The 27,167-nt window shown below is 37.0% G+C and overlaps 1 protein-coding gene across 1 annotated transcript; it reads left to right on the top strand.

Moving 5' to 3' along the window:
- Positions 1 to 786: 786 nt before the first annotated feature.
- On the top strand, positions 787 to 26,845 carry LOC132904586 (uncharacterized). The gene is made up of 6 exons (XM_060955206.1): positions 787 to 973; positions 2,612 to 2,738; positions 19,904 to 20,036; positions 23,991 to 24,135; positions 24,192 to 24,355; positions 25,903 to 26,845. Exons 1-6 carry the CDS (start codon positions 787 to 789, stop codon positions 26,647 to 26,649), a joined length of 1,503 nt encoding a protein of 500 aa, XP_060811189.1. The 3' UTR covers positions 26,650 to 26,845.
- The last annotated feature ends 322 nt before the right edge of the window (positions 26,846 to 27,167 follow it).

Genomic DNA, 27,167 nt, shown 5'->3' with positions numbered 1-27,167 from the left:
GCTTCTTTCTAATCGATTACTCGCATCGATCGAATTGACCGAACGCTTTTACCCAACTTCGCGATGAAGTGGAACCTCTGCCAGCGCATATGATCGAATCTAAGGCCATGATGTCAATCCGATCGGAAAATCGAGAGTTATTTTTCACGAGCGACCAACAAACATCTGCTGTTTCACGATCATTATCGGAATATACCAGATCTGCGATTATCGTATGGTTTGTAAGTAAAAAATGATAATCATTTCGATGGCTCGATACCGTTTTGTAGATTTCTAAGTAATTACCAGAAATATTTGTAAAATTGCAATTTACGCGGTTTGCAATAATCGTAAGAACATTTTGTACGTCTGCGTATAAAACTGTAGCAAATATTTAGATAGAAAATCTTGAAAGATAGCGAATTAATATACATTGCAGCTGTAGTTGTAAATAACCCCAATCGCATCAAAACAATCCTAACGATCAATTTTCTCGTTAGCCGTATGAATATTCGCGCCTCTCACAATATCTTGCGAAAAATTTCTTCGTTCAAAACGGAAAAGTAAACTTCACTGACAGTGGAAAAAATGCAAGCGTTATTTAAATCGCAAAATACGTCTCGTTTCGTATGTGAAAATGTCACGCGCGATAGAATTTAACTCGTCGATGTTGTTCAGACTTCCCGATGCGAGAAATAAGGAAAGTTTCATTTTAAAAACTGGCAAAGCCATTTTCTTCGGTTAATGGTCACAGACCGTTTTTACTGGATCGAAATCGGTGACTTAATTAAAGTAATTGCAGAAAGGATGGACTCGCGGCAACGATATCGCGAGGAGCAATTGCAAAGAACGGAATCCGAAGCCTCGGAATTGCGTCGAAACCTCAGCGAACTGAGGACCAAGTTTTTCCAGCTCGAGCGAGCTTTCGAAATCAACCTGCAGTCACAAGCTCGCCTGGAACTTCAGTTTAATCGTACGAAACTTGAAACCGAAGGTAGGTCGCAACAGAGATTCGTTCGTTGCCTTAGCTTTAAGGAATTTTTTAGCAAATCCGAGAATATCTTTCGCGTTGCGTTATCAACATATTAACGAGTTAATTCACTAATCGCGGTCTCTCGGTGGCAATTATAAAAAGAATTTGCATACATTTGTCAGGAAAATCGCGTTTTCCTATCGTCAAGAAATTTTTTAAAGGGGAAGAAACGAAAGAATCGTTCTTGGTATACTTGATACTTCGCTTGAAATTTATGTAGAGAGATTGAGATTTTAATAAGATTAAAAATCAATTAGTCATACTATCGACGATTACAGCTTATGTTTGAAACTTGATTCCAATAATATCGAACTTGCGAAACACAATTTCAATTAATCACGATAGGATCGTAGTTAGGAATATCGATTGCCATGTGACTAGAATTACAGAATCTAATTATAGTAATGTAAGGGTTGTAAGATACAATTAGACAGATGACTAATTGGAGAAGTCCGATTGTCGTATTTCGATCATTCGAATTTGTCAGCAATCCGATAATGTGGAAATAAGTAGCACAGTTTCATCCATTTCAACGTTAGAACATTTTGCGACAACAATTTTTTTTACTTATAATAGCATCCGAGTATCCTAACTTCTGACACGGTATCCAGATCGAACAGATCTAGGGATAGCGACTGATATTTCGATCACGTTTTACAACGTCAATTTTCCTGGAATTACCTACCAAAATAGGGACATCGTACCTTGATCCAGCGTTGGCTCGAAATTTTCGGTTTAAGTTTAGTACTTTCCCTCGTTCGGATCGTAAATTTGAAAAAGTTTGGTGCATGATTATCACGATGGATCCCTTTCTCGTTTCGTCGTTGAATCTTTTATGATCTTTTCGTAAGCAGTTCCTTACATAAACACGCCAGTAATGGAATACTGGAATAACAAGTGGAATAAAACTTTATTCCGCGATGCTTGTTTAACGATATAAAACAAAAGTCGTTGCACGATTTCAACCGAGACGAAATATTTCCCTGGCCCCATTACCCTTTTCACGTTGTTAGCATAGAGTAAATAATAGAGAACCTCGGGGAATTCGCATCAAGTCACATAACAGGAACACAGGAGACCTTCCGGCAGTTCTGCTTGACTTGTTAACGCTAAATAGGCAGTTGGTTACGTGGAGTATTCTCAAATTAACTCGATCGAATTATCTCCACCATCGGCAAGCTATGTGTTCCTCCGGTTCAAGAGCCGCAAATTTATGCAGTCCAATGGAACCGTTTTCTCTTCTCTTATTATCACCGCACAATAGTTTTACTACGCACGAATTCCACTTAAGTTCCGTTCGAATGGCTCAGAAATTTCATAGATTTAATTTCTTTCTAAATTCCGTGTCTTAGATATTTCATAAACAAATTTTTTTCAAATTCCACTTGAATCCTTTGAACATTCCCTTTAAGAAGATGGATTAGAAAGTAGAAACATTCAGATGATTCGATCGCGTAGCATATTCGAAATGTTTCGAAGTATATAAATCTATTTCATATCGCAAGGAGTCGATAGAGAAACTCATTGTACTCGCGAGTCAAACAGCAATAAACGCGAATACTATATGAGAAAACTGACACAGAGCTAAATTTGTTTTAGAGCTTCGAAAGCTTAACGCCGATGCTGTACGAGCGAGAACGAAATTAAACTCGATATTAAGCAATGCGATAACTGAAAGAGATCGTTGGAAAAACGCTTTCCTACGACAAGAAGAACTTGTTAAAAGGTACGTTGCACATAGTTACTTTTAAGCTTGAATAATTCTTTCGCGCTAATGTTCGTTTTCTCTCGGGGCATGTTAGAAAGATAATGAAATACTTGGCAGAAGTTTGTCAATGGTCGGAAACTATTTACATTTAATCAAAAATTAAATTATTTTATACGTACTCGAGCCAGACTGATCGATAACTTGCAAATTCTAAAATAACTACATCTTCGTACAAAGTAGGAGGAACAATATTTTGTCAAACTATCCAGAATAAAATGATGAAATTCTGTTATTCAAAAGATTACTCTTGATCGTGCAAAAAATAGCAAATATTTGTACGTAATCTTTAACGCTTAAAACTGTCACATTTCTCATATGCCATTAAGAAATTTCAATCCTATTTTCATTGTATAACCGCACCTACCGAGTGTAGCGATCGATGCAACGAACGATTCATCGAATCTATCTCCTTTCCATTGAATCAACGTCGCAATTCTATAGACGCCTGGCGTGTAGAAGACGAATTTCGTAGCTACGGGGGATAAGATTAATTAACATTCAGTGCATACGTTCGGAGGTATAGGTACGTTACGTTCGATCAGTGATCTCGTTCCCCATTAATCTCGATTAGCGGATGAATCGGACGAACATTTTCTATCGACGAAGGAAGGAAGGTACGTTTGAAACGAAACGCGGCGAATAGGCAGAGAATACGATCGATAGAGAATTCATAGCGAAATCCAATTGCGGATTAATGGCTGAAGCCCGAGGTACGATGTATGCATGTATGTACGTTCATGTGAAAAATGTACCGGCCGATGTTTAGATCTGTTTCCATATCACAGCTCAAGCGATACGTTGATTTTATTTATTTTGTCGTTTCGTCGCGTATGGGCAGAAACCCGCTTAAGCAGACAAAACAAGTAAACAGAAACGTGAGCGTAATAAGATAAAAATAAACAAAAGGGACGCAAACAAGCGACGGACGGTGGATATTTAAAAACAGGTAAAGAAGCGAGGAAGAAAAAAGTTCCTCGAACAAGAAGAATTTTTAATTCGAAAGGAAAATTAGATATTGCGCGAAGAAGTTTCGATTCCAAACAAAAATGAGATGTTGCAGGAAAGCTAATACGATTGCGATATCTATCGGTTAAAATATAAAAGTCTTGGAAAGTTTGGTACTGTGTAACAGTAGTTTCAGCGTACGCTTCGTTGCTTGTATTTGCCGAATAAAATTTAGAAAAGAGAGTAGCAACGAAAGAATTATTTTTAAGAACAAAGATCAAGGATTACCGTTAGCGCTAGAATTACTAATGACTAAAGCACAAAACTTGTATCGGAGAAATATAAAACGTAAGATATATGGAAAAGCACATAAGTATATCTATATTTTACTAAAAACGCAATCGTTCTTTCAGTTTTGACAAAACAATTCCGTTTTGATCGATTCTTATACCGAAGTTTCGATCGCGACTCGAACATGAATTCTTTTGAAAATATGGCACGAAAGTTTACAACGTGTCATTTTTTGACGACTACTGTCGGCACGGGTGCAAATTTTAATCGAAAGACTTATTATTCTTACTTTCCATTTCCTGATATCATTTGCCGGTAATGTTTTATTCGTTCCAGCTTCAATATGAACGTTAATCGATAATGTAAGAAATAAACTTATATGAACTTTTAATAAACCGTCGAATTACGCGTTTACGATCAACGAATTAACTATTGGTACGATTATGGAAATTTAATAGCTAATTTACGTCGTACAGCTGTGTAGACTCCCGATTAATTCGCTATCGGTGGATTATTACACATCGGCTAATGCCTCGAGGAAATTCGACGTATAATGTTACGCGGATATGTTTTCTAAATTCATCCTATAATTAGGTTCCCGGGAACAATACGATCATACGCTTATTCGCTTCATCAAATTACAAGCAACTATCGATTGAAGCAATTATTGCGTGACAATACATATCTGTCATACATTTTCTACGATAATGGTTACACCGAAGTGATTAATCTTTACATCTTGGTAGAAAATACATTTAATATTAAAATAAAAAATAAATTCAATCTTCGAAATCTAAATAAGTACTCACCAATTGTCCACCGATGGCTCCTCTAGTCGATCCAAATTTTCTTCCTCTTAATCAACTTCACAGCGATTTTATTTGTTTTTTCTATCTGTCTTTGCCTCGATCTTCGTTCAGCTACGTAGCATCGCTTCTGCTAATTACAAATACGTCTCGTTGCCTCTTTTCAGGCTCGTGTCTTAAGGACCGTACTCTCTCCGAGAACCACTCCGAGTTACCCTCGTGAAACGCTTAATTATAAACGCGTATAATTAACAACGACTGCGGACTTGGCTCGCGTTCACTCTGGTCCTTTGAGGAAAAATTGGCCAGATTTCCGTTCCGCCTAAACTAGCCCATTCGAGATTTCTTAATTAACGAACGTGCTTGCTTCGAGGACTCTAATCTTGCGCCGGAAGCTGTTTCCTGCTTTTTTTCTTTCTTGGAGCAGACGCAACTGTATAATTGCCGTGCCGACGATGGGCCACGTATCTCGAATTCACGGCACTGTTTGCCGGCGAATATCGTAAAAGGAAATCGTTGATAAACCGTGCTTTCGTCGCCGCTTCTCTTCTTCGTCCTTTTCGCCCTGATCGATTTACACTCTCTTGGTCGAATCTGAAACGAAACACGGTATCATTCGTTGCGCGTTCCCACTGTAAATTCTTGTCAATTATCGGCTAACCTGAAGAGTTATACGACCGATCGATGGCGACGATCTAACGCGCATACCACGGTGTTCTCGCGCTTTGAAACCGGCGCCAGAGCGTATTGTCGAGGATTCTGACGAGAGAGTTGGAATAAAATGAAACGAATGATTGTGAATTGCATATTTGTTCGATACTTGTTGATTACTATTGACTGGTAACGAGCACAGCAGGCGTGATTAATTTTGAGTGGAGTTTAAGATTATATAAAACACGGAATAGAAATAGAATTAACGAGAGAGATGCACTTGAATATTAATGAAATGTGTTAAGGAGTGATATTATTGTAAATCTCGTTTCATACAGAGTGCCACAGTCACATACGAGTAAGTTGCGCTTACATGGCTCGAGCGTGCCAATGTGGGACTCCCAATTTGCGTACTAACGTTGATTACTGCGACACTTCGAACACACCGCGAAACCTCTAATAACCTAATGCACGTTACAATTTCAGCGAACATCATCCCAGATCTTGTGACTTATCAACCTATCGCGTTATAACTCGACTCTCTTTCACATTAGATTCAAAATAATTTAATCTTCTCCGTATTTGAAGTCTGAATCGAACTTTGTTGCTTACGTTTTTTCACTGTTCTGGGCTAGTTTAAAGGAATGATCATTCAAATTGTGTAAAAAGATTTTGAAGAGTACGAACAGTATGAATCATTAATAATAATAAAATTATTATTACTACGTTATTATAATGTAAAAAGATAATTGAAAGTATAGAAAATGCAAACGTTTATCCTGAACTGTTAAACTAAAGGTATAAACTTCAACAGCTGCTTCGCCTTTAAATAAGAAACAAGAATTTTAAGGCTTTTAGAAAACTCTCGTTACAAGTGTAATCGACTGGCTACATAAAAGGTGTTTTCGTTGCAGTGACGTTTATCGGTACATTTTAAACTGACAAGAAATGCAATTCGCTTGAAAACCTTAAGCAGTTTCTTTTTAATAGTAAACGAGGAAGAAGGTGTTCCTTGAAAGATTGTGCTGATTGTACAAAGGCTAGAGAACTTTGCAAATAACGCTGCCAAGCACGAAAAAAAAAAAAAAACAGCGAAAACTTTTTATCTTGTTTTAGATAATTCGCTACGAGCTATTGCATTTGAATATCTGGTGTACTGGTACGATTTTAAACAGCTGGATTTTTACATCATAGAAGAAAAATAATATTCTAATTGAGACATCATACCATTTGTCGATCCTAATTTATCCTAATTTATTTCTTATTAATTCCCTCAATTCCTAGAAATTTGCAATTTCTTTCTATGCCTCGAAATTTCTTCCAGAAATTCATGGCAGATATTTCGTTGCTCTAGCTCCGTATACTCACGTTATATAGCAACAGTATATCTCACGCTAGCCGGAAAAAAGCCACTTGAAAGTATCAAAAGTATCAAGTACTTACATATGTCTGAAGCGTTCGACCAAGATGACCAAAAATGCTTGGAGACGCCATAATATTAAGAGTAACAGCCATAATCTCAGCAAAGTATGATATACATAGGAAATCCTCAAACACGTACGTTTTTATATTCTTGAATGTTCGCAAAACGTCGACAAAGTCGGATTATTCGACGCCGTGTTCCGACATCCGATAGTAATGGCGAAATGGAGGATAAATTGCGCGAATCCATCGACTTATTCTATCCGTAACGGAGTGGAGAAGCCAATGTCGAAGATACACGAGTGTGTGACCGTCGAATCTCAGAAAAATTCGAGTAATTTATCTGCGAGATTTCCGTTTTATTTTGATATTATCGACTCGTACAGTGTAAGGTACGGTTCGATCGAGGATTATCAGAATTCCCCGTGTGGAACACTGTTACCCGTATCCACAATAGATTGCAGGCGACAAAAAGTAGCAAAATCCCTTGGCACAGCCATTATAGAACCTTGTCGTGTCTTCGATCGAACCAAAGTTTCTTCTCGTGATACGTCAGGCGAAAGGAGCGCGTTTCATCGAGTCGTAACGAAAATCTAACAACGTTCCAGTCGAAACAATAAAATACGTTGCCACGTGGTAACGTATCTGGAAACGATAAATCGCTCGCTCCATGTTTTACAGGGAAAAACGGGGTCACCGTTTTGATTCACTTCCCGATATCCTTTCAACGTCACGGAATTAATACGTCCGTCCGTCTGTGTAAATTTTCGAGAAACACCGCGGTATCGTCGAATCTCGTTCCTCGATAAAACAACTGACTCGATTCGAATTTCGTTACATGTAACGATAAATACGAATGAAATTCGCGAAATGGTTCGTTCTAATCGTATAAAGAAAGCAAAGAAATTCCGATATCGTGCGATTAAAAGAACGTTATATGATTTGTATCAAGATATTACGTTGCTAATTTCGAGCACTGACGATTTTAATAATCACGCCTTAATTTCGCATTCACCGTGCGATGTTCCAAGCCAAATGTAATTAATCCGTGCGACTGGTATCCATCGGGAACAGAGATTAGCATTTTCGATCAATTCGTCGTGTGGTTATTAAAACCTAGCGAGGCACGAGTCAGGATATAAAATCATTTATCTCAGCCGTCGATTAGCATAAGAAGCAAAAGCGCCGGGAAATTCCAACCGAAGAAGCCAGAAGATTTATAGAATCGTCGCAACGACGGAACTTCTAAAAAGGACTCGGTAACCTGCACCTTCTTCCACCATTGTCCGCGCCATCTTCCACTTTCTTTCGTACTTTTATTTCTAAGACTTTCTCTTTGTAACTTCCTCGCTCTCTCTTCCGCCACTCCTACGCTCCTTTCCGCCGTTTCTCCTTAACTATACCCTTTCACCAAAATTTCCCGAAAATTTTACTTTAAGATTTTTACTTGTAATTTTTATTCTTTTCCAGTACAACTTTCATATACCGGTAGTAACGCGGTAAAGTATTTAAAGCTACAATAATAGGTAGCTGTTTTACCATATTCTAACGCAACTTTTTAACCTGATCTCAAAGTTTTGATAAAGAAATTTTTCATATAGTCTAGATCTCGTTGAAACACGGTGTATTCATTTTGAACGTACGAACGTTGTGAGATTAACGCTGGTGTCCGTAAATATAAGATCGTATCACACGCTTTTGCTTTTCATTCGTCTAAATTTATCAGTCGCTTATCGATACTGTATCATTGAAATGGACACATTTCAAAAATTTTTCAAATCTACGTATTGGCAAAAACTTCCAACGCTATTTCAAATAATATATACATAAAATAGAAAAGCATAAATCATAAAAAATCTGACGCAAATTCAAACGATGTATCGAACACATATATTATATATCACTCAATATTAGGTCGTCCGAAAAGTTTCTTTCGTTTTACAAGGAAATAATGGACGCACGACATTTTCCGTTTTATATTATTTTATCGAATTACGTGCGATTCATTTTGTTTTATCGAAATAAAGATCACAACGTTCGACAGATCAGGTTTCATGTTTGTATAAAGATGCATCGTTGTAAAAGACGTTTTTTCGTCCAGTCGCGGGGAGACACGATCGCGTTGAAGCGCGTCAACGAGAGTCGTAAATTCCCGTTACGATTATAACAATCGACACCACGAACAGGTCGATCCCCTTATTTCTTGTGGGATAATAGGGGTGTTTGTTGTGTAATAGAACTGTAATCAACAGATTTATATTTTCAACAATTTATTACACTTATTATTGCGCACCCCGTGGTACGTTAGAAACGAGGACATAAGGAAAGACCTCGGAATACCAACGGTCAAGGAGGAGATTACCAGATTCGCAACAAGATACAGAACAAGAATAGAAACACACCCGAACCAGCTGGCAGCTGAAACGTGCAACACAACAAACATCGCAAGAAGACTAAAAAGGAAACACCCAATAGACCTCATAAAAGATATAACTTAGAAAAAACGAAGCTGGCACCCCGCTGGGGGTAGCCGCCCACATGCTATATTATTTTTTATTTATATTTTTTTTTTCTTCACCAACAAGATATAACACTTTACCAAGTGTCCGCAAGGACAAATTGTAAAATAACCAAAATAAAATAAAAAAAAAAAATCTTATTATTGCGCCGTGTCGGAAGATATATTTGATATATTAACTTGATGTCGCGTAGACCGTAGTGAAGATGATATCCTGTTACTGGATCAGGAGTTGACCGACTTCATGAGATGACTACGTCGAGATTGAAAGAACAGTAGATGACTGCTCTAAGGATAAGACCGTTGACTAGACTACACGAAGATTGGAAGAACAATAGTAGACTCGTCTCGTACTATTAAGGAGGAAAGCTCGGTGTGGGTGTGCCTTTTTGAACTAAGAACGCGGATTCGTTGTTCACACGTTTCGGTAGAAAAATGAGGGTAACGATCGGCGATGCCCATTGGTTATAGCCAACGTTAATAAATAACAATATGAGGAGAAAGTCTCCTGTAGTTATGGCTCATGGGTGTCCTTGTTCATGGGAAAAATCTGCTATTTCGCTAGACGAACATCCGCTTTCTCCGTAATTTGTAAGAGCGTGCAATAAACATAAGGACTGTTTTAAGGACCATCCACAAGCCGAAAATACTTATATGAATAGAGATTAAGCTAAAAAGATTCGGTTTGTAGACCTTGGCGGCCAGACCATCTCGCGCGACGTAACAGACGTGCTGCAAAAAAAAAAAAAAAAGGAACACTTCTCGGACAACCTAATATTTGACCTTCAAGTGTATCGAAATATCGATGAAACGCACCTGAATACAACGGCAACTATTTAACAAGACGAACGTACAGGTATTTAAATTAAACGCGGAATGTTAAAAGACAATATCGCATTATTTTCTGTACCGAGGCACGATGTAATTGTCGCACAAAGTGAAACCGTTACGCGCGCATCATCATTGTCCACTGTAGGTAGAAAACAACAAGCGAAGGGAATATAAGATTGAACGATGTTTTAATGCGAAATGAAACGCAGGCTGATATAACGGGCTCGCTGTGGAAACGAGGTTCGCCGCTGTTCATGAAGAGACGTGGTGTTCACGCGTATGAATACGATATCAGCGAGCTTCGCATAGCCGAGAAGATAGCAAGCAGTGCTGTTCCATCGTTCATCTCAGTCGCGATAAATTAATTCAATTTGCGTCGTAACGTCGCGCGAAAACTCGTACGCGGAACGTTTTCGTGGGAAGCTTCACGGTGAACAGGCCAGTTATTTGCGATAAATTTTTATTGGTTCCGAAAGTGGTACAGCGATGGAGAAAAACGGTGGATGAAATTGCATACTTGATCGGTTAAAAATTTGTTGCCTGATTTACGAGATCAGCGACGTTAAAACTGTGTTTGTTATTTTACATTTCCTTTGATTTACATTCGTATCGTTTTATTGAAATATTTCAGCAGCTGGATATTAGTTATTTAACGATACAGGGTGTATGAACGTTTGTAATTAATTAGCTTTGTAACTAAATCTCTATGCATAGCTTGAAATCGTTGATCGATGAAATAAAATGTTGCTAAATCGGCGGAAATCAACGCCAATTTGCACAATGTGTGAATGCAAATTAACAACGGATACGCCAATTTTTCAAATACGTGCTACCTATGTAGCTGCAGAATCGATATCGATATCGATATCGGGTAAAAGTTGGTTCCCGTGGACGAAACGCGGTTGGTATGAGAACCCGATTATTGATAATTTAAGCTAGCTGATTCAGTTAAATAGCGGGAATTACTAGAATTTCAACAAATCGATCATCGACGCATTACTTTACAAGATAAAAATTGCCGAATTTTCGTACGGTAAAAATATAAAAATCAGACCGAAAAATCGCATTTGCTTTTATGTGTCTCTACCGTGGAAAATTCCCAGGAAGTAACAGTTTACGCGCTGATAAACATCGACATAGGATATTTCGCGATGCACAAATTGAAACAATCGAAATGCGAAAAGAGAAACGGATATACTTCTTCCCAGAGAAATACATATACGGTTTTATCCATCCGTAAGGAAAGACGTATTTAACAAAATTTAAATATCATGCTCTATTACGTAAAAATTTGGGAAGACCGTATATAACAGATTAAATACAACGACGATATATTTGGAAAATGCGTAAAGATTGCAGATAATTTCTTTTTTAGCGATATATTAAACCGCTTTATTTGCCATTAATCCGAAAGATTACCTTAGATACGGATTTTAAGGAAATATATATAGTAAAAGTAATATAATCTCTCCCTTAATGTTACGTCGCGTGAGATGGTCCGCGCGACATCCCTCATGGTCAGGCCACCTAGGCCTACCCATCGTCACAGTGACCCGTCACAGTGACCCAAGGAACTCCCATAAACCACATCTGCTAACCATTAAACTATGGTCATATAAACATCGCCGGTTTATGAAGGATCCCAAAAAATCCGTAGGGTTATTGCACACTCTCGCTAATTACGGATAAAGCAGATGTGCCCTGCGAAACTGCTGAGTCCAAGAACAAGGACACCCATGAGCCATAACTGCAGGAGCCCTTCTCCTCATATTTTGGGTATTAACATTGGCTATAACCAATGGGCATCGCCGATCGTTACCCTCACTATTCTACCGAAAAGTGTGAACAACGAATCCGAGTCCTTAGTTCAGCAAGGGTACACCCACACCGAGCTTTCCTCCTAAATAGTACGAGATGGGTCAGACACTGCTCTTCGACGCCACGTAGAGTCAAGTCATTACGCTCATCGGTCAAACACGTATCTTTTACACATCGGAGAGTCAAGTCAGTGCTATTACGCGCATCGGGCAGTCAGGATCTTGGGATATAACGCGCTACCACCTCAACCCTCGGGTAAGACATTGTACTTTCCGCCGACATCAAAACATTCTCTGTATATGTTCCACGTGTTGTAATCGGGTGTAAATATATTTATATTAGATAACTGTAGACTACAGTTATTCAACCACAACCACTGGACGAAAATTACACTTAAATATAACTATAGTGTTAAAAATATTAACGCTCGAAAGTATATTTACGGTAAATTAAATTCGTAAAATTGATATATGAAAATATTTGTCCAAAATTTGGGTTAACGATTAAACATTCTAGAACTATAATTTCAACGATCGACTACGAAAAGGTGCTGAAAAATTAAAATTAATCGATGCGGAATAATGCCAAAATTAAGGAAAAGAAAAGAGTTCTCTAGAAATATTATATCCAGTATTATCAAAGAATAAAAAAGTCGAAAATGTGGAAGGAGAAAATAAAAATGACGAAAAGAACGAAAAAGGACGCAGCCACAAAATAAAATATAGGAAAAGAATGACAGAAGCTAACAGCGTAATCCCAAAAAGTGGAAATTACAAAAGGATAAAAAGGATTAAAAGCCTTTAATCTCAAAAATCAATATGTACCGTCAAAGATAAATCCCATCAGAGAAAAAATTCCAGGTACCAAATACCAAACTCAAAATTCACGTCAACAATTGTGCAAATACCAAAATAAAATATGTGTAGAACGAATCACGCTATATTTTATACTTTGTGACTTTATATTACGTTTTACATCCTTTGATATCGTCTTTGTCAATTTTTCACAACACCTAGCGTAATTCGCAACACATGGTAGAAACGTTTTGCTTGTTGAATTAATGAACAAGAAAAAGAGAAAAAGAGAAAGAGAGAGAAAACGAAGTTTTATATATTTTACATACTCCAAATATTCTTCATTCGTTAAACATCAGTAGTCAGAAGAGAAGAACGTGTAAACATCTTGACTTATCGCACAGTGCAAACGAACCTTTACGATATCGTCGCTGGAATATCGGGTTCGCGGTTCTTGTAACGATAAATCCACTGTCACCAGAACCGAACATTTACCGGGTTCGAAGAACGACGACACAGTCCTGTTCGTAGATCGTCGTCAATCTCTGCTAAATCATTCAGTTTTTCTACCAACGACGTTAGAATTGCATCGACATTTCTGTGTGTATTAAGAAAACCACATTTGCAAAATTTATCGAAAAACTGGATCGTACGAAAAGCTTTTACATATTTTTAATTATTCGCATCCTGTGGTTAAAATCCTAAATGATAATAATAGAAACCTGTTTAGAATATTTTGGTTTCTGAAATTGTAAAACTTTTAAAATATACTGTTTCAATACATCATGCAACAGTCTCGGGCAATGCTCGGATTGCGGATTAAAAAATAAATAGAGTTATTGAACGGTGTTATTTAACGATATGATTTTATCGAGAGAGTCAGTTTTGGATTTTTATTTTATCCGGAAACAAATAAATTGGTAAATTCGCGTAACAAGCGGAAATTTAAAACACGGATTTATAATTTGAAGCGTTCGCACGAATATCGAATGCGTTGTAGAGTGTTCTTATACATTTGCAACTTCAAATAAACCGTATGATTAACAAGTGAGCTCGATTGATACAACAATTTTATTGAGTGTTATCCGCTCGTGACATTGAACAAACAGATCGTTAAAGCAGAAAATCAGGTGAAACTGTACCAGTATAGGAACCTGGAACACGTATTTCACGCAGACAGTTTTATCGTGAGAAAAGCGTGTTTTTCACCAAATTATCTCCGCTCTCTGGCGAACGAAATCGATAAATTAATTAGAACAAACAGACTTGCTATACTTATTTTTACGAATACACGAAGTAATTGCGATTTTAAACAAGAATTTTCGTCTGGCGTACTATGATCGATATATTCGACGTAATTCAAATATGTATGTACGTTCTGCTATAAAGTTCGCGTTTTAAATAGCAAAAGTAAAATTGAAACGTCAACAACGTCAGAACTATGGATCTAAATTTAACAGAAGTAACTTAGAAGAGACATAAACGGTGACGGAGCTCGTGAAATTGTAGTTTTAATAGATAGTCCATTGATCCTATATTTCTGATCCCATATTCCAAATTATAAAAATATAGTTCCTACCGTTCTAACCAATCCAATCCAAAATCCCTCTTTGAAATAAACCGGTGCCGAATCTATGTTCCCTTTAATAAAAGATGAAAATTTAAAATAACCGTGAAGTCATCGTAGTACGAAATAGGATTGAATAGTTCATTGCATGACCCCGCTTCCAGCTACATTTCTGACCGCTGTTCAATGAATCCAATATTTATGATATTGTGCGAATAGCTTCAGTTACGCGTAATTTACACGCGCACAGAAAGGGAAGGAAGAGAAACGTATGTATATGTACATATACCTATGTACATAGTACACATACTCGTACACACAGGTGCAGATACATAACTGCACACGTAATACAGGTATAGACACATATATTATGTAGATACGTTTAGACGCAGAGTCAGATTCAAAAGCAGATAGAATATAGAGACAGACACAGATAGAGAAGCAACATTCTACGATACAGCAAATTCATCGTTTAATCCATAAAATCAACCAAGATTTAGAAGAGAAAAAATATTGCTCCGTGGTATTCTTAAACATTCAGCGGGCATTGGACAAAGCGTGGCACGAAGGACTTTTGTTCAAACTAAAGAAAATCCTACCACACACCTACTATTCAAATCATACCTAACCAATAGGCTGTTCATGATTAAATACTCAGACTCTATAACCGCAACATTTCCAATAGAAGCTGGCATATCCCAAGGCAGTGTCCTCGGACCTTTGCTGTTCACCATCTACACTGCCGATTTACCAACTTTAACAGAAATAGCTACAGCGACATTTGCTGATGATACAGCTTTATTAGCATCCCACTCAGATCCGATAATTGCCTCCTCTATTCTCCGGCGAGGTCTCGACTCTATGGAAAAGTGGTTCCACAAATGACGCTTCAAAATAAATGAAAACAAACCCAGTCGTATAACATTCACGCTGCGAAAACAAAGCTACCCACGGGTGACCAGAAATAATATTCCAATTCCAAAGAAAGAGCTAGTCAGATATCTGGGCATGATTCTGGACAGAAGAATGACACGGAAACAACATATCGTAGATAAGTCCAAACAACTTAAATCAAAATTTAAAAAATTCTACCGGCTCATTGGCAGACGCTCCAACTTAAGCGCGCAGAGTAAAATATTGCTACATAAGGCCATATTAAAACCTGTTTGGACCTATAGAATCCAACTATGGGAAACAGCGAGTAATTCCAACATAGAAATTCTTCAACGATTCCGATCGAAAAGATGCACCTTGGTACGTTACCAACGAAACGATACATCGCGACTTCGAGATACCCACAGTCAAAGAAGAAATATCCAAATGCAGTAATAGATATAACATAAGAGTTATCAACCATCAAAACCCACTAGTTACTCGATTACTTGACACGTCGAATCGAATCCGCAGGCTAAAAAGACATTACCCTTTAGATTTAAGCACTAGATTCAACTAGAATCAAATACACGGTAAACACTTATTAAACACGACGTAGTACCACGCCAGAAAAATTCACTTATAATTCTCAATGAGAATTGATTATAAAATTCAATAACTACGTACGACCATAATGACGAACGTAATAGCCGTGGTGTTGTTTTACAAATTATCTACATCTATCGAATTATTTCCTTGACGAAACCGAACAAGACGTCTCGGTTGTTGGTGGAGCAAAGCGATAGGAATAACTAAAGCAACCGAACAATTCCACGCTTGAAAAACGATCGAACCGCTCTAGATTGGAAACCCGATCCATTCTATTCAAAGTAATTGAAGGTCTTACGGAACGTTTATTCTGGTCTCAGCGGGCGCAATGATTCTTTTTCGATCATAATCACAGTGCAGAATACGGTGTCGGTAGAAGCATGATAAAATCATTCGGGTAAATCTCATTTCCATTTAAGATTCCTGATCCCCAACTTTTATAATAGTTCGCTGGGAAATTATTTCACAGTAGCGAAGATTTATCGTGCCGAATGCTAAACTTTTTATCGAGTGAACAGAATTTACGAGGATTGTACTTCGAAAAACTATCAATGTTTAAATAAATGCAACTTTTATATAACACAGAAGCAACGTCGTTCTTCGGCCGATTGTAAATTTGTAAGGTTTCATTCTCCTGTCCTTACGCTGCGAAAATAAGCGTAATAATCTGTCTAAAATATTATTACGTATCACGAGATATAAATCAAATTATTGCCACATAATTCGTTCAAATTTCCACTTTTCCTTTTGATATTAAATCGCCTATATATACTGCACTATCACTTTTTCTATTACACAAAGGAATTCTCCACGAGATTGACTCGAACCAGACACAAAGCGAGAAATGATTTGATTGTGGCGAAGTGGATTCGAACGTGATAAATCAAGAACCAGCCGGGAAAATTATTCTCGATGTTTCTGTTCTATCTGTCTACGTGAAATTTGCATCGTGTACTACCCTCAAGGTAGGTCATGTTTGTGACAACGTCGAAAGCCTGTGGTTGGTTTGTTTGATGGACACGAAGCTGGAAGCACGTAAGGTAGATCATTAACAAATGACTTATCGTCAATGAATTTGCCACGTCACATTCAAGTATAGCCATGAAATTCTAACAAAAAATAAAAATCCTAATATTGATACGCAATTTATCGTTAAAGTAACTTTACACGTTGAAAGATTTCAAATGTTTAATACGAGTACACGTTAAATATCGTTGCAAAATTCTACGATACAAGTAAAATATTAAATATTATCCTATACTAATATTTATGCGTGTGTTACGTCGCGCGAGACGGTCCGTGCGACGTCTGGCCGCCAAGGCCTACCCCTCGGTACACTGACCCGCAAGAAACCCAAGGAACCACCATAAACCGAATCTTTTTAGCTTAATCTCTATTCATATAAGTATTTTCGGCTTGTGGATGGTCCTTAAAACAGTCCTTATGTTTATTGCACGCTCTTACAAATTACGGAGAAAGCGGATGTTCGTCTAGCAAAATAGCAGATTTTTCCCATGAACAAGGACACCCATGAGCCATAACTACAGGAGACTTTCTCCTCATATTGTTCTTTATTAACGTTGGCTATAACCAATGGGCATCACGGATCATTACCCTCATTTTTCTACCGAAAAGTGTGAACAACGAATCCGCGTCCTTAGTTCAGCAAGGGTACACCCACACCGAGCTTTCCTCCTAAATAGTACGAGATGGGTCAGTCACTGTTCTTCTACTCCTCAGACAGTCAAGTACACTACTCTTCGACTACGCGGAGAGTCAAGTCATTACGCTCATCGGTCAAACACGTCTCTTCTACACATCGGAGAGTCAAGTCATTGCTATTACGCTCATCGGGCAGTCAGGATCTTGGGATATAACGCGTTACTACCTCAACCCTCGGGTAAGACATTGTACTTTCCGCCGACATCAAAACATTCTCTGTATATGTTCCACGTGTTGTAATCGGCTGTAAATATATTTATATTAGATAACTATAGACTACAGTTATTCAACCACAACCCTATTGTCCTAACCGAAATAAGGGGACGCCCTGCTCGCGGTGTCGATTCGTATAATCGTAACGGGAATTTACGACTCCCGTTGACGCGCCTCAAAGCGAACGCGTCTCCCCGCGACTGGACGAAAATACAGCGTGTTTATACCTTATATGGTAATAAAGGAAACAACGATTTTTGCTACAATAACGATTGGAATTTAACGTTATTCTACGTATCCAAGTTCTTCTGAATGAGCAATGTCCTGGCATCCAACGGCAACGAGTTGATAACCTACCCTCCGTGCTATAACTGAAATTGTGGTATTCCTCGAATTCTGATGTTTTGTCGTTACGGCTTTACAATCGCGAGCAATCGTGTTTTACTGCTCGATAAGTATCTCGATCAAATTTCATAACTGAAGGGTACGATTACCTATGAAAATATTTATAACACTCGGAATTTATCGAACATTTTTTCCAACTCGATAATTGTTTTCTACAATAACAATCATTAAACTCGACGATAACACGATACTATCACGGATCACGTGAAACAATTCAGGTGTACGATAAAATGGAATTATTATACAACGGCACTGTGTTTAACAACGTGATGAATAATTTATGGACACCGTAAACTAATATCTAACAATCCTCCAGTCAAATACGCAGCAACGGACTGTGTAAAATGTACTGCGATCGAAAGTGAGTATTTAACGAAGCACTTTAACGTCGTCAAACAGAATCAAAAGCGTAACAGCTTTATTGGTTCTAAATACGTTGTTTCGAATGTCGGAAGAGTACAGTGCTTTGTGTAAATATCAACGTTTTAGAGAATTAACAGTTTACTTTTTGAAGAACATGAACGATGGAATAAGTACACGAGTGAAATATTAATAGGTATTGAAATTGTTTCTTTCAACTTTGTAAACGCACTGAAACTGGAAGATGAACGTCGAAAGATGAACGTCGAAAAGTTTCAAAAGATTGATACCCGGAGAAAAAGTCAAACTTCCTTATGAATGAATTTTCATCCCTAAATCATCGCTGTACCTTTAACATTTTCCTTCATCGCCGACGTTTCAAACTTTGTAATGCACTTTCGTCGCTCATCAAGAATGCCGTGGGTAAATATGGCAGACATGTTCCTGAAATAGAAATTGGGAAGTTTTGGAAAAGTTTAAAATCTCGAAACGAAATCCTTGTCAACGTTAAAATATTTGTAACGTCGTCATGGACTATAGCGCTCTCTGAATTATTATTTTTAATTTGTAAAATACAACTCTTACTCCCCTTTGAGAAATTTTTTTCATATTTTTAAATGTAGAACGAGAAGCGGTGTTAAAAAACGTACCGGGAAAACAAAAGGAATTATTCTGTTGTTAATTGTAACGTGTTTTCATATCGTTTACGAAAGAAACTTTATTCTTTTCATCTACGTTATTAAATAATAACGCAAAGCGAATAAAATATCAAATCAGAATGGATATAATTTTTCGCTAATTATAACATTAACTTTCCAATTAAATATGATAAAAGCTTTCGTTATGAAATCTTATAAAAATTTAATAAAATCGCTTGTAAATTAAATTGAATCACAGTCACATTCGAAATAAGATTTTAAAGATCGTATCGCGCGAAGTAAAGTAAAGTAGGTAGGAGAACAAGAAAATCGAAGATGCAGAGTTCGAACAGTGCTATTGGATCATAAAAAATTTTACGAATGTATTAAACAATCGATTTCCTATAAACTTGAGCCTCCTCGTCGTGTATCCTAGTTTTTATGAAAACTGTTTGCCCACTGTAGACGCTTAAATTGCATTATATATACCTGACGTGTATATTGTCATAGGTATGTAACAGTAGATGTATATAGGGTGTACAGCCGAAGCATAATAGAAGCAAATTTGCAATTGGTATGGACTGAATCAGAGAATAAATTACTCCAGTCGTTTGGTCTATGGTTAAGGCAATTTATATAGATTAATCGATTTGTTTTCAGAGATAAAATCGAATGCGAGAATACAGTGGCGCTAGTTAAACGAGAATGCGAGGATATTTTGGAGATGAGCCGAGAAACTGCGGAAAAACAATTTCACGAGGTAGTCGAACTTTACAATGAAGCTAAAGAAAAGGTATTTGAAAAAGAAAAGTTATTAAAACTTTCGTTAGTAACGCAGTGGATTTCTCAAATGAAAAGTAAAAATAAATTTAATATACAGAGCATGGAAATGATAGAAGTTTTACATCGTTTGCAAGCAAAGAAAGGTATTCGCTTCGAAGCATAACTTACGTAACGAAAGTTAATTTTCTAAGTTGTCTAACAATATTTTGCGTTATTTGTTATTTCTTCACGCGGAAAGAGATATTCGAATTTTCCTTAACGGTCCCTATAGAAGCTGAGAAAGTTCCGGGTGCAATAGCGATGCAACATGCACCGTAAACCAACATCAAAGCACTTTTTTAATTGATATGCATTCAGTCCGGCGTTGTAGCCAGCCTTTTTACAGGCGGTGCATCGTAAAATGTGTGCCCTTTGAACCATCGCCTTTTTGATACGCGAAATCGAAGTTGTCACCCTTTCCGTTGCCTCTTGAATATGCAGTGTCCGAGTGGACCTCGAGTTTCAAGTGAGTCGGATACACGCCTCTAAGCCCTTAAATTACTTTAAACTACTTTAATTACTGCCCTTTATTCTACCGTTTCCTCCACTGTTCCTCGTTTGACAATTACTTGGAATACCTCTGCTATTTAATTCAAAAAATATAAATATTTCTATTTTATTTGCACTTACGATAAAAAAAAATATTCCAGAACCGAGTTTCAACATCTTTGGTTCGTTCAACGTGATTATTTAATTATTCTCGAGTATGTTTCCAGCACGTGGAATATAATAAACGTTCGTGTAAAAAATGTTAAATTCATCGTGTTGTTTCTAGTTTATCGCGCAAACTGTTCGAGCACCTTTTGAAGAGAATCTCCCTGTAGGGAAGAGAATTTCGTTGGCAAGAATTTCGAGGAATTTCAGAGTGTATTTTCTTTGCCGTCGAAAGCACGTCAGCCGAAGGTCTTTCGTAATTTCTGTAGGGAGCACGTCAAATGCAATAACCTTTATCTCTGACACAGATAGAGAGACGGGAAGAAAGAGAGAAAATTACACCTGACCGTCTGTATTAATCAACACGTTTCTCAATAAAGCTTCGCCAACCAGTACAAACAATCAATATTTAAGCAATTTCCGGACAACTTATTGTCCTTCTGATTGCAAAACAAAAGCTACAGAAACTTTAGTCTTCGGTGTCTCGTGTTTTCGCAAATTTCGTTGATTTCGAATTCTTACTTGACCCGTAAAGTTTTTACCACTGTGTCTACATCGTGCGCGGAATAAACATCAAAGCCAAATTTAACTTCCCAACTTGAATTTACAACGTGAATTATCGCCTTACTCTATTTTACTTCCTAACGTCTTGACGATCCCGTCGTTTCTTTACGTAAGTTAAATTGCCCCCAAAATGGCTGGAAATCGGGACATATAGTTCTTAATTCAGTGTTACGACCGTTCGCGAGGAAAACGCGTCAGCGAGAGGCGTAAATTCTCGCTACAATTCGTATAATCGACGCCGCGAATTAGTCGTTCCCCTGTTTCGATTAAGATAACAAAGGTGGTTCAATGAATTTAACACTGTAACAATTAATGCGTTACAGAAATTCGACCCGACTTTGCGATATCTCTCAATGAATTCGATAGAGCAAGCGACTTTAATTTCAATCGTCAGACCTCTCGATGTATGTCGTTTGAATCTTCAAATCAGACTGATTATTGCCCTTAGATCAATTCTTTGTCTTCTCGGGGAGACGACCCCCATTACGCTCGGATCACACCACCGTTCGCGCCCATGATCATGTCACGAATCAACTTTCCTTTTTGCCATGTGGTACGCCAGATGTGACGGTCCTTGCGAGATTCCCCGTAGTCCGAACGCCAAGACCTATCTATTGTTCCATTAACTCGCAGCAGGCCTAAGAAGACGACATAAACCGAATCTGTTCAGTTTCAGTTTTCTTCACGTAAACATTTTCGGTTTATGTTTGTTGCACTCGACTCTTACCTAATACGGAGAAAGCGGGTGTCTGACAAGATAAGACTTTTCCCATAAACAAGGATGCCCACGAGCCATATCTAGCTCTCCTTGTCTTTACTACCTAATTCATTTACCAATGGGCATCGCGGATCGTTACCCTCACTTTTCCACCAAAAAGTGTGGACAACGAATCCGCGTTCTGAGTTCCAAAGGGAACACCCACACCGAGCTTTCTTCTTTGATGGTACGAGACCGTTCAAACAGTTCCATTTCTAATTTCAATTCAGTTACAATATTGACCTTTGTAATAAAACACTAAGTCTAAAGAATAAAGACTATACTAAACTCAACAGTTGTGTAATTACTCAAAAATTACGCGACAATCACGTAGGCCAGCTCCTCTGTGTGCATGAAATAACGGACCGAAATCGACGTTTCTGGATCTTGCTGCTTAGTAACAACTATGCGCTCGTCGATACATATATTTTTCACCGGGCAAATAAGACGATTTGTCTGCGACGCTGCAGGACCGCGAGCGACGGTTCGACATACGATCCATACTAAGCCTCGTGGCGTAACATTCAGTTTCTGCTTAATAACGACGCGCTATATTAATCTACGGTTACAATTTGATAATTCTATTTGCAACTTTTATAATATCTGGCTCAATCGTGTTTTAGACTGAACCATCTACGTAACATTTCTCTTAATTCAAGGAATTCCATTTTCCAGGATTAATATCAAAAGTATCTCGTTTTATTATGCAATCTTCTCGCTTTCTTCTCTATACCAATGGCATTGATTTTTGTGTTTACTTAAGCAAAACGAAGTTGACAAGAAGGTTTTACGATCGCGCGCATCAACCTCGTCCCTTCGAAAGTGAAACGGTGCCAACGCGTTAAATCGTGGAAACTAAAGGGCGTCACTACGAGGGTTGTTAAATCGTTAACGGTTCGTTAGTGAAAGATACCGCATCGTAAAATTATGGAACAATAATTGCAGTTGCTACGCAAGTTGTTTCTCGCTCTTTAATTTCCAGGCAAAATAGTAATTCCAATCTAATTGCAGGAACTCCGGAAATTTCATCGATTAGAAACGATTATTTCTAGAATATTAGAATTGTGAAACGAATACGCGTATAACACGCAATTTTAATTACACGGAATTATAATGCCGACAAAATTAACGATGTACTTTTAATAGGAATTTTCGCGCAGCACAGTTCCGTTATGAAAAAAAGATTCGTCTCAAACTGCAATTGCTCTGTGAAATTCATTGGCAATTATACAGGTCTTCCCGAATGGTTATAATACTACAAAATGAAATTGAAATGAAACCGAAATTAGAAAAAGGGAAACGTCGTTATGACCATCGTTTCTTTCGTCTAAAGTATCTTCTAATTATTTTTATTTTTCGGTTGCGGATTTTTATACGATTATAAGAAACTTAAAAATACAAACGTGCTTAGAATGCACGTTTTTTTTTTTATTTTATTTTGGTTATTTTACAATTTGTCCTTGCGGACATTTGGTAAAGTGTTATATCTTGTTGGCGAAGAAAAAAAAATATAAATAAAAAATAATATAGCATGTGGGCGGCCACCCCCAGCGGGGTGCCAGCTTCGTTTTTTTCTATATTATATCTTTTATGATAGAATGCACGTGACGTGCAAAAGCGTATAAAATATCCAAAGTATAGTACTTCTTCTGATATTTAATATGTAAACTATTTCCTATTATAATTTCTTCTCTACATCATATTCTTTTAATCGTATTCGTGAAAATTTGTATAAAAATACACAGTCTAGTTATTATTTATCATTCATCGGCATTGGTCAACTTGTTCTATGATAAATTACAGCCATGTAAAGGAATAGACAACCGAGGAATCAAAACGAAATATTTGGACCGTTGAAAACGTTGAAATCAAGTGAAAAGTTTAAATCGATTTCCACTCAGGTAGAAAGCAATAACGTTCTGTTTCGAGCATTGAATTTTCTTTTAATAGGTGAGCCGATTAGAGAAACGTGTAGAAATGTACGAGGGTTTTGGAAGAGAGCAGGAAAACCGAGGTTTTGAGCTGGCGAATCTACTTGAAACTTTAAAACGTTTCGACGTGGATGTCTGCTCTGTCTGTCAACTTACAGCGGAAGGTAAGTATTATCCACCACTTCCAGATTCCATCGTATAAGTATCCGTTCCTGTACAGCTTTGAAGAACTTGACCGAACGGGGAAACTTATTCGAAGAAAGCATGAAGAATCTCAGGCATCTAGCTTGGATCGTGAAAGACAGAAAGGATGAACCGCAACTGGTTTTATTAAGGGAACAAAATTCCGTTTTGAGGCAGGTAGTAAAGAATCTTAAAAGGAAGGTAGGAATCTTCGATCCGTTTAATGGAAATTGCAATACTAGCTATTTCTTTAGTTGTGAATTCTGATATAGCTCTGCAGCTTATGATTAAAATAACGAAATGAAGATTACAGGAGAAAAACATGATATATACACTTTTAATGTTCTTCTATGATTAAAAAGCATAGCATTTTATTATAATATGAAATAATCGAGAGTGGAAACGATCTGCGAGGTCCAAAGATGTAACAATAAGCGTAAGAAGAAATTTTGGCTTTGTACGTAAAACTTGATACACGATGGAACGCGAAGGATATCTGTGCCTAACGCTATACATCTTACGCTAATCCAGCATATAAACTTTTCCATTATAAATACATATTATTCGATCTATTATTTTCTCTGCACGGAACATGAAAGTTAATAACTTTCGATCTTTCTTCTTTTCCTTGCACAGATATAAATTTTTTCATCAAACGGAAGAACACACAATAGATTTCATCTGTTCACTTCGGTACAATTGAATACAAAATATTTCGATCGATATACATTATGGTAGAACAAAACCATTTCCATGTTCCGTGGAAGTCAATTTAGATTTGCATAAAGGATGCGTTATACGATTGCATACGTACGACTTGTTCGAAATTTTATCGAATCGATGTTTTTGTACGTACTCTTTTTTCCTTCCAAACAATACCGCGGTTCTACTTTTGTCAAGCCACTTCTATTATTTTACGCTTTCGTGCAGACTATATCGCGTAACAAGCGACAAACCACAGAATGTTGTAAAAGAAGGCAAATATTTGGTTTACACTAACGTGATAAACGTATATGAACAGTTTAAAATATTCAAAACAGTCCACCACGGTAGAAGGCTTAATTAGGTTACTTAGAATTAAAGGGGTAGGAAAATATGTCGAAACTCGAGATAGAAATTAAACCAAAAACATTGTTTCTGTTTCTTTCCATTATCTAATTAAAATTATTAATGACATATTTCTACACGTGCAACTATTATGAATTATTTCGGAAATTAAAAAGGAACATATACGTTACGAATGAAAAATATTAATAAAATATAAAAATTCGTATTTTACTAATGCAATAAAAAGTAATATGAGAATGACTCCTTTGGTATCGATAATACGAGCTATAAAACAATAGTATCGAGAAATTATGCCCATTGCTTTCCATATGAAATCCCTTTTGATCGTAAATTTTACGTAAACCCGGTGTAACACGCATAACCATAAATAAGCGAATCCACTTGAGAAAAACGTAATAACATAAGACTTGCAAAAATTGATATTTCGAACATGCTCGGAAAAGTTTATAGAAAAATATCAATTTTACTTACCTTTATTCTGTAAAACTTCTTAAACGGAATTTCCAAATTTTCCGTAATTTCGTTCGAATTCTATATTTCGCGAGACGCCTCCATAAGTCGTTCGAACAAGAAATTCGTAATCACATTATGCTACTTCTACATATAATCGATTTCGCTTAAATTTTACGCAGGTTTTCACATTACACTTGGCGATATTTCCGTGAGAATTCGTTATAAAGTTTCAGATGCTCAGCCAAACGCACAACGATATTCCGGAGAAAGAAAATGAGGAACGACACGAACCCCTTGAAAGCGAAATAAATTCCCGGAATCATAATGGAAACTTATCGAACGTGCCAGTGTTAAAAGAAAACACGATGGAAAATTCGATAAACTCGTTAATTCACGAAAATTATAACTCTTGCAACGCGATGAAACACAACGAACGCGGAGAAACTGTAACGCGCGAAATAACTGACGCGTACAAGAACGATAATCGAAATAAGCAATTCGATATCGAACGTACGATAATCGATAAGCGCGGCAAGCTATTGTGCATCGAATCCCATTCGAATGGCGTGATATACGAAGAATACGTGTTTAAATTGTCGATCGATCGAGAAATGAAAATTAAATATCCAGTTTCGTTAAATAACAGCGAAGAAGTGGTTAGATTGGAGTTCGTGGATAACGAAACCGACTATTCGGTAACATCGATGGATAGAATGTTGATATTGTTAAAAAATATACACGCAATTGTGATCGTCAAACAAACCGGTGTATCGTGCAGTACGCAAACTACGAAAACGAAAACTTCCAACAACTTCGCACAAACGGCAATTACTGGAGTAAATTCATTTTCTCGTTTAAACAGTGGCGCTACGGTGAGTAAAGAAATTTCTACCTTCTCTACTTTGAACTGCACATTTCGAAATTGGATTTATTTACTAAGAATAAATATTACATTGCTTCTTATAAAAAATTAAAAAAATAAAATTTAAGTTTATAATAATATTTAAAAAAATTATTTATATGTTTTACGAATACTGACTTTTTACATAAATACACCATTCGAGTATAGTATCTCGTTAATATTATAATTAATTTTATTATAAATTCGACTAACACACTGAAGTCATAAAAGTAAAAACTAAAACACTGAATTGTTTATACTCATACTATATTTCGTACAATACAATTGAAAAAACGTACATCAATTTCGTCAGAGCAATTGGTACAAAATTTCAATTTGATTCTTCAATTAAATATAGATGCTTAATAGTGAGAAACGTGCGATAGAAAGAAGTCTCGGTAATTTGGAACGAATCGTTAAGACCTTAAAACTCAACGCATTAAATCAAGTTGAGACAATGATCGATAAGGACTCGCATTTGCTTGGAAATAACGAGATATTAAACTATATAAAGGCATTGACTCAATAGTACTATACATAGCGACTCCTACTTTTCTTTCAAGTACACGAATCTCTAATATTATAACGATC

Source organism: Bombus pascuorum, chromosome 2 (assembly GCF_905332965.1).
Source record: "Bombus pascuorum chromosome 2, iyBomPasc1.1, whole genome shotgun sequence".
Lineage (NCBI taxonomy): Eukaryota > Metazoa > Arthropoda > Insecta > Hymenoptera > Apidae > Bombus > Bombus pascuorum.
The sequence above is the reverse complement of the archived record's forward strand: the minus strand, read 5'-3'. Positions and strand labels throughout refer to the sequence as shown.

Excerpts from the sequence above, each read along its gene's own strand:
- LOC132904586 (XM_060955206.1), top strand. The coding sequence starts at position 787 with ATGGACTCGCGGCAACGATATCGCGAGGAGCAATTGCAAAGAACGGAA. Across the intron at positions 20,037-23,990 it reads ACAATGAAGCTAAAGAAAAG|GTGAGCCGATTAGAGAAACG; the intron begins GTATTTGAAAAA and ends TTCTTTTAATAG. Across the intron at positions 24,356-25,902 it reads TAAAGAATCTTAAAAGGAAG|TTTCAGATGCTCAGCCAAAC; the intron begins GTAGGAATCTTC and ends TTCGTTATAAAG.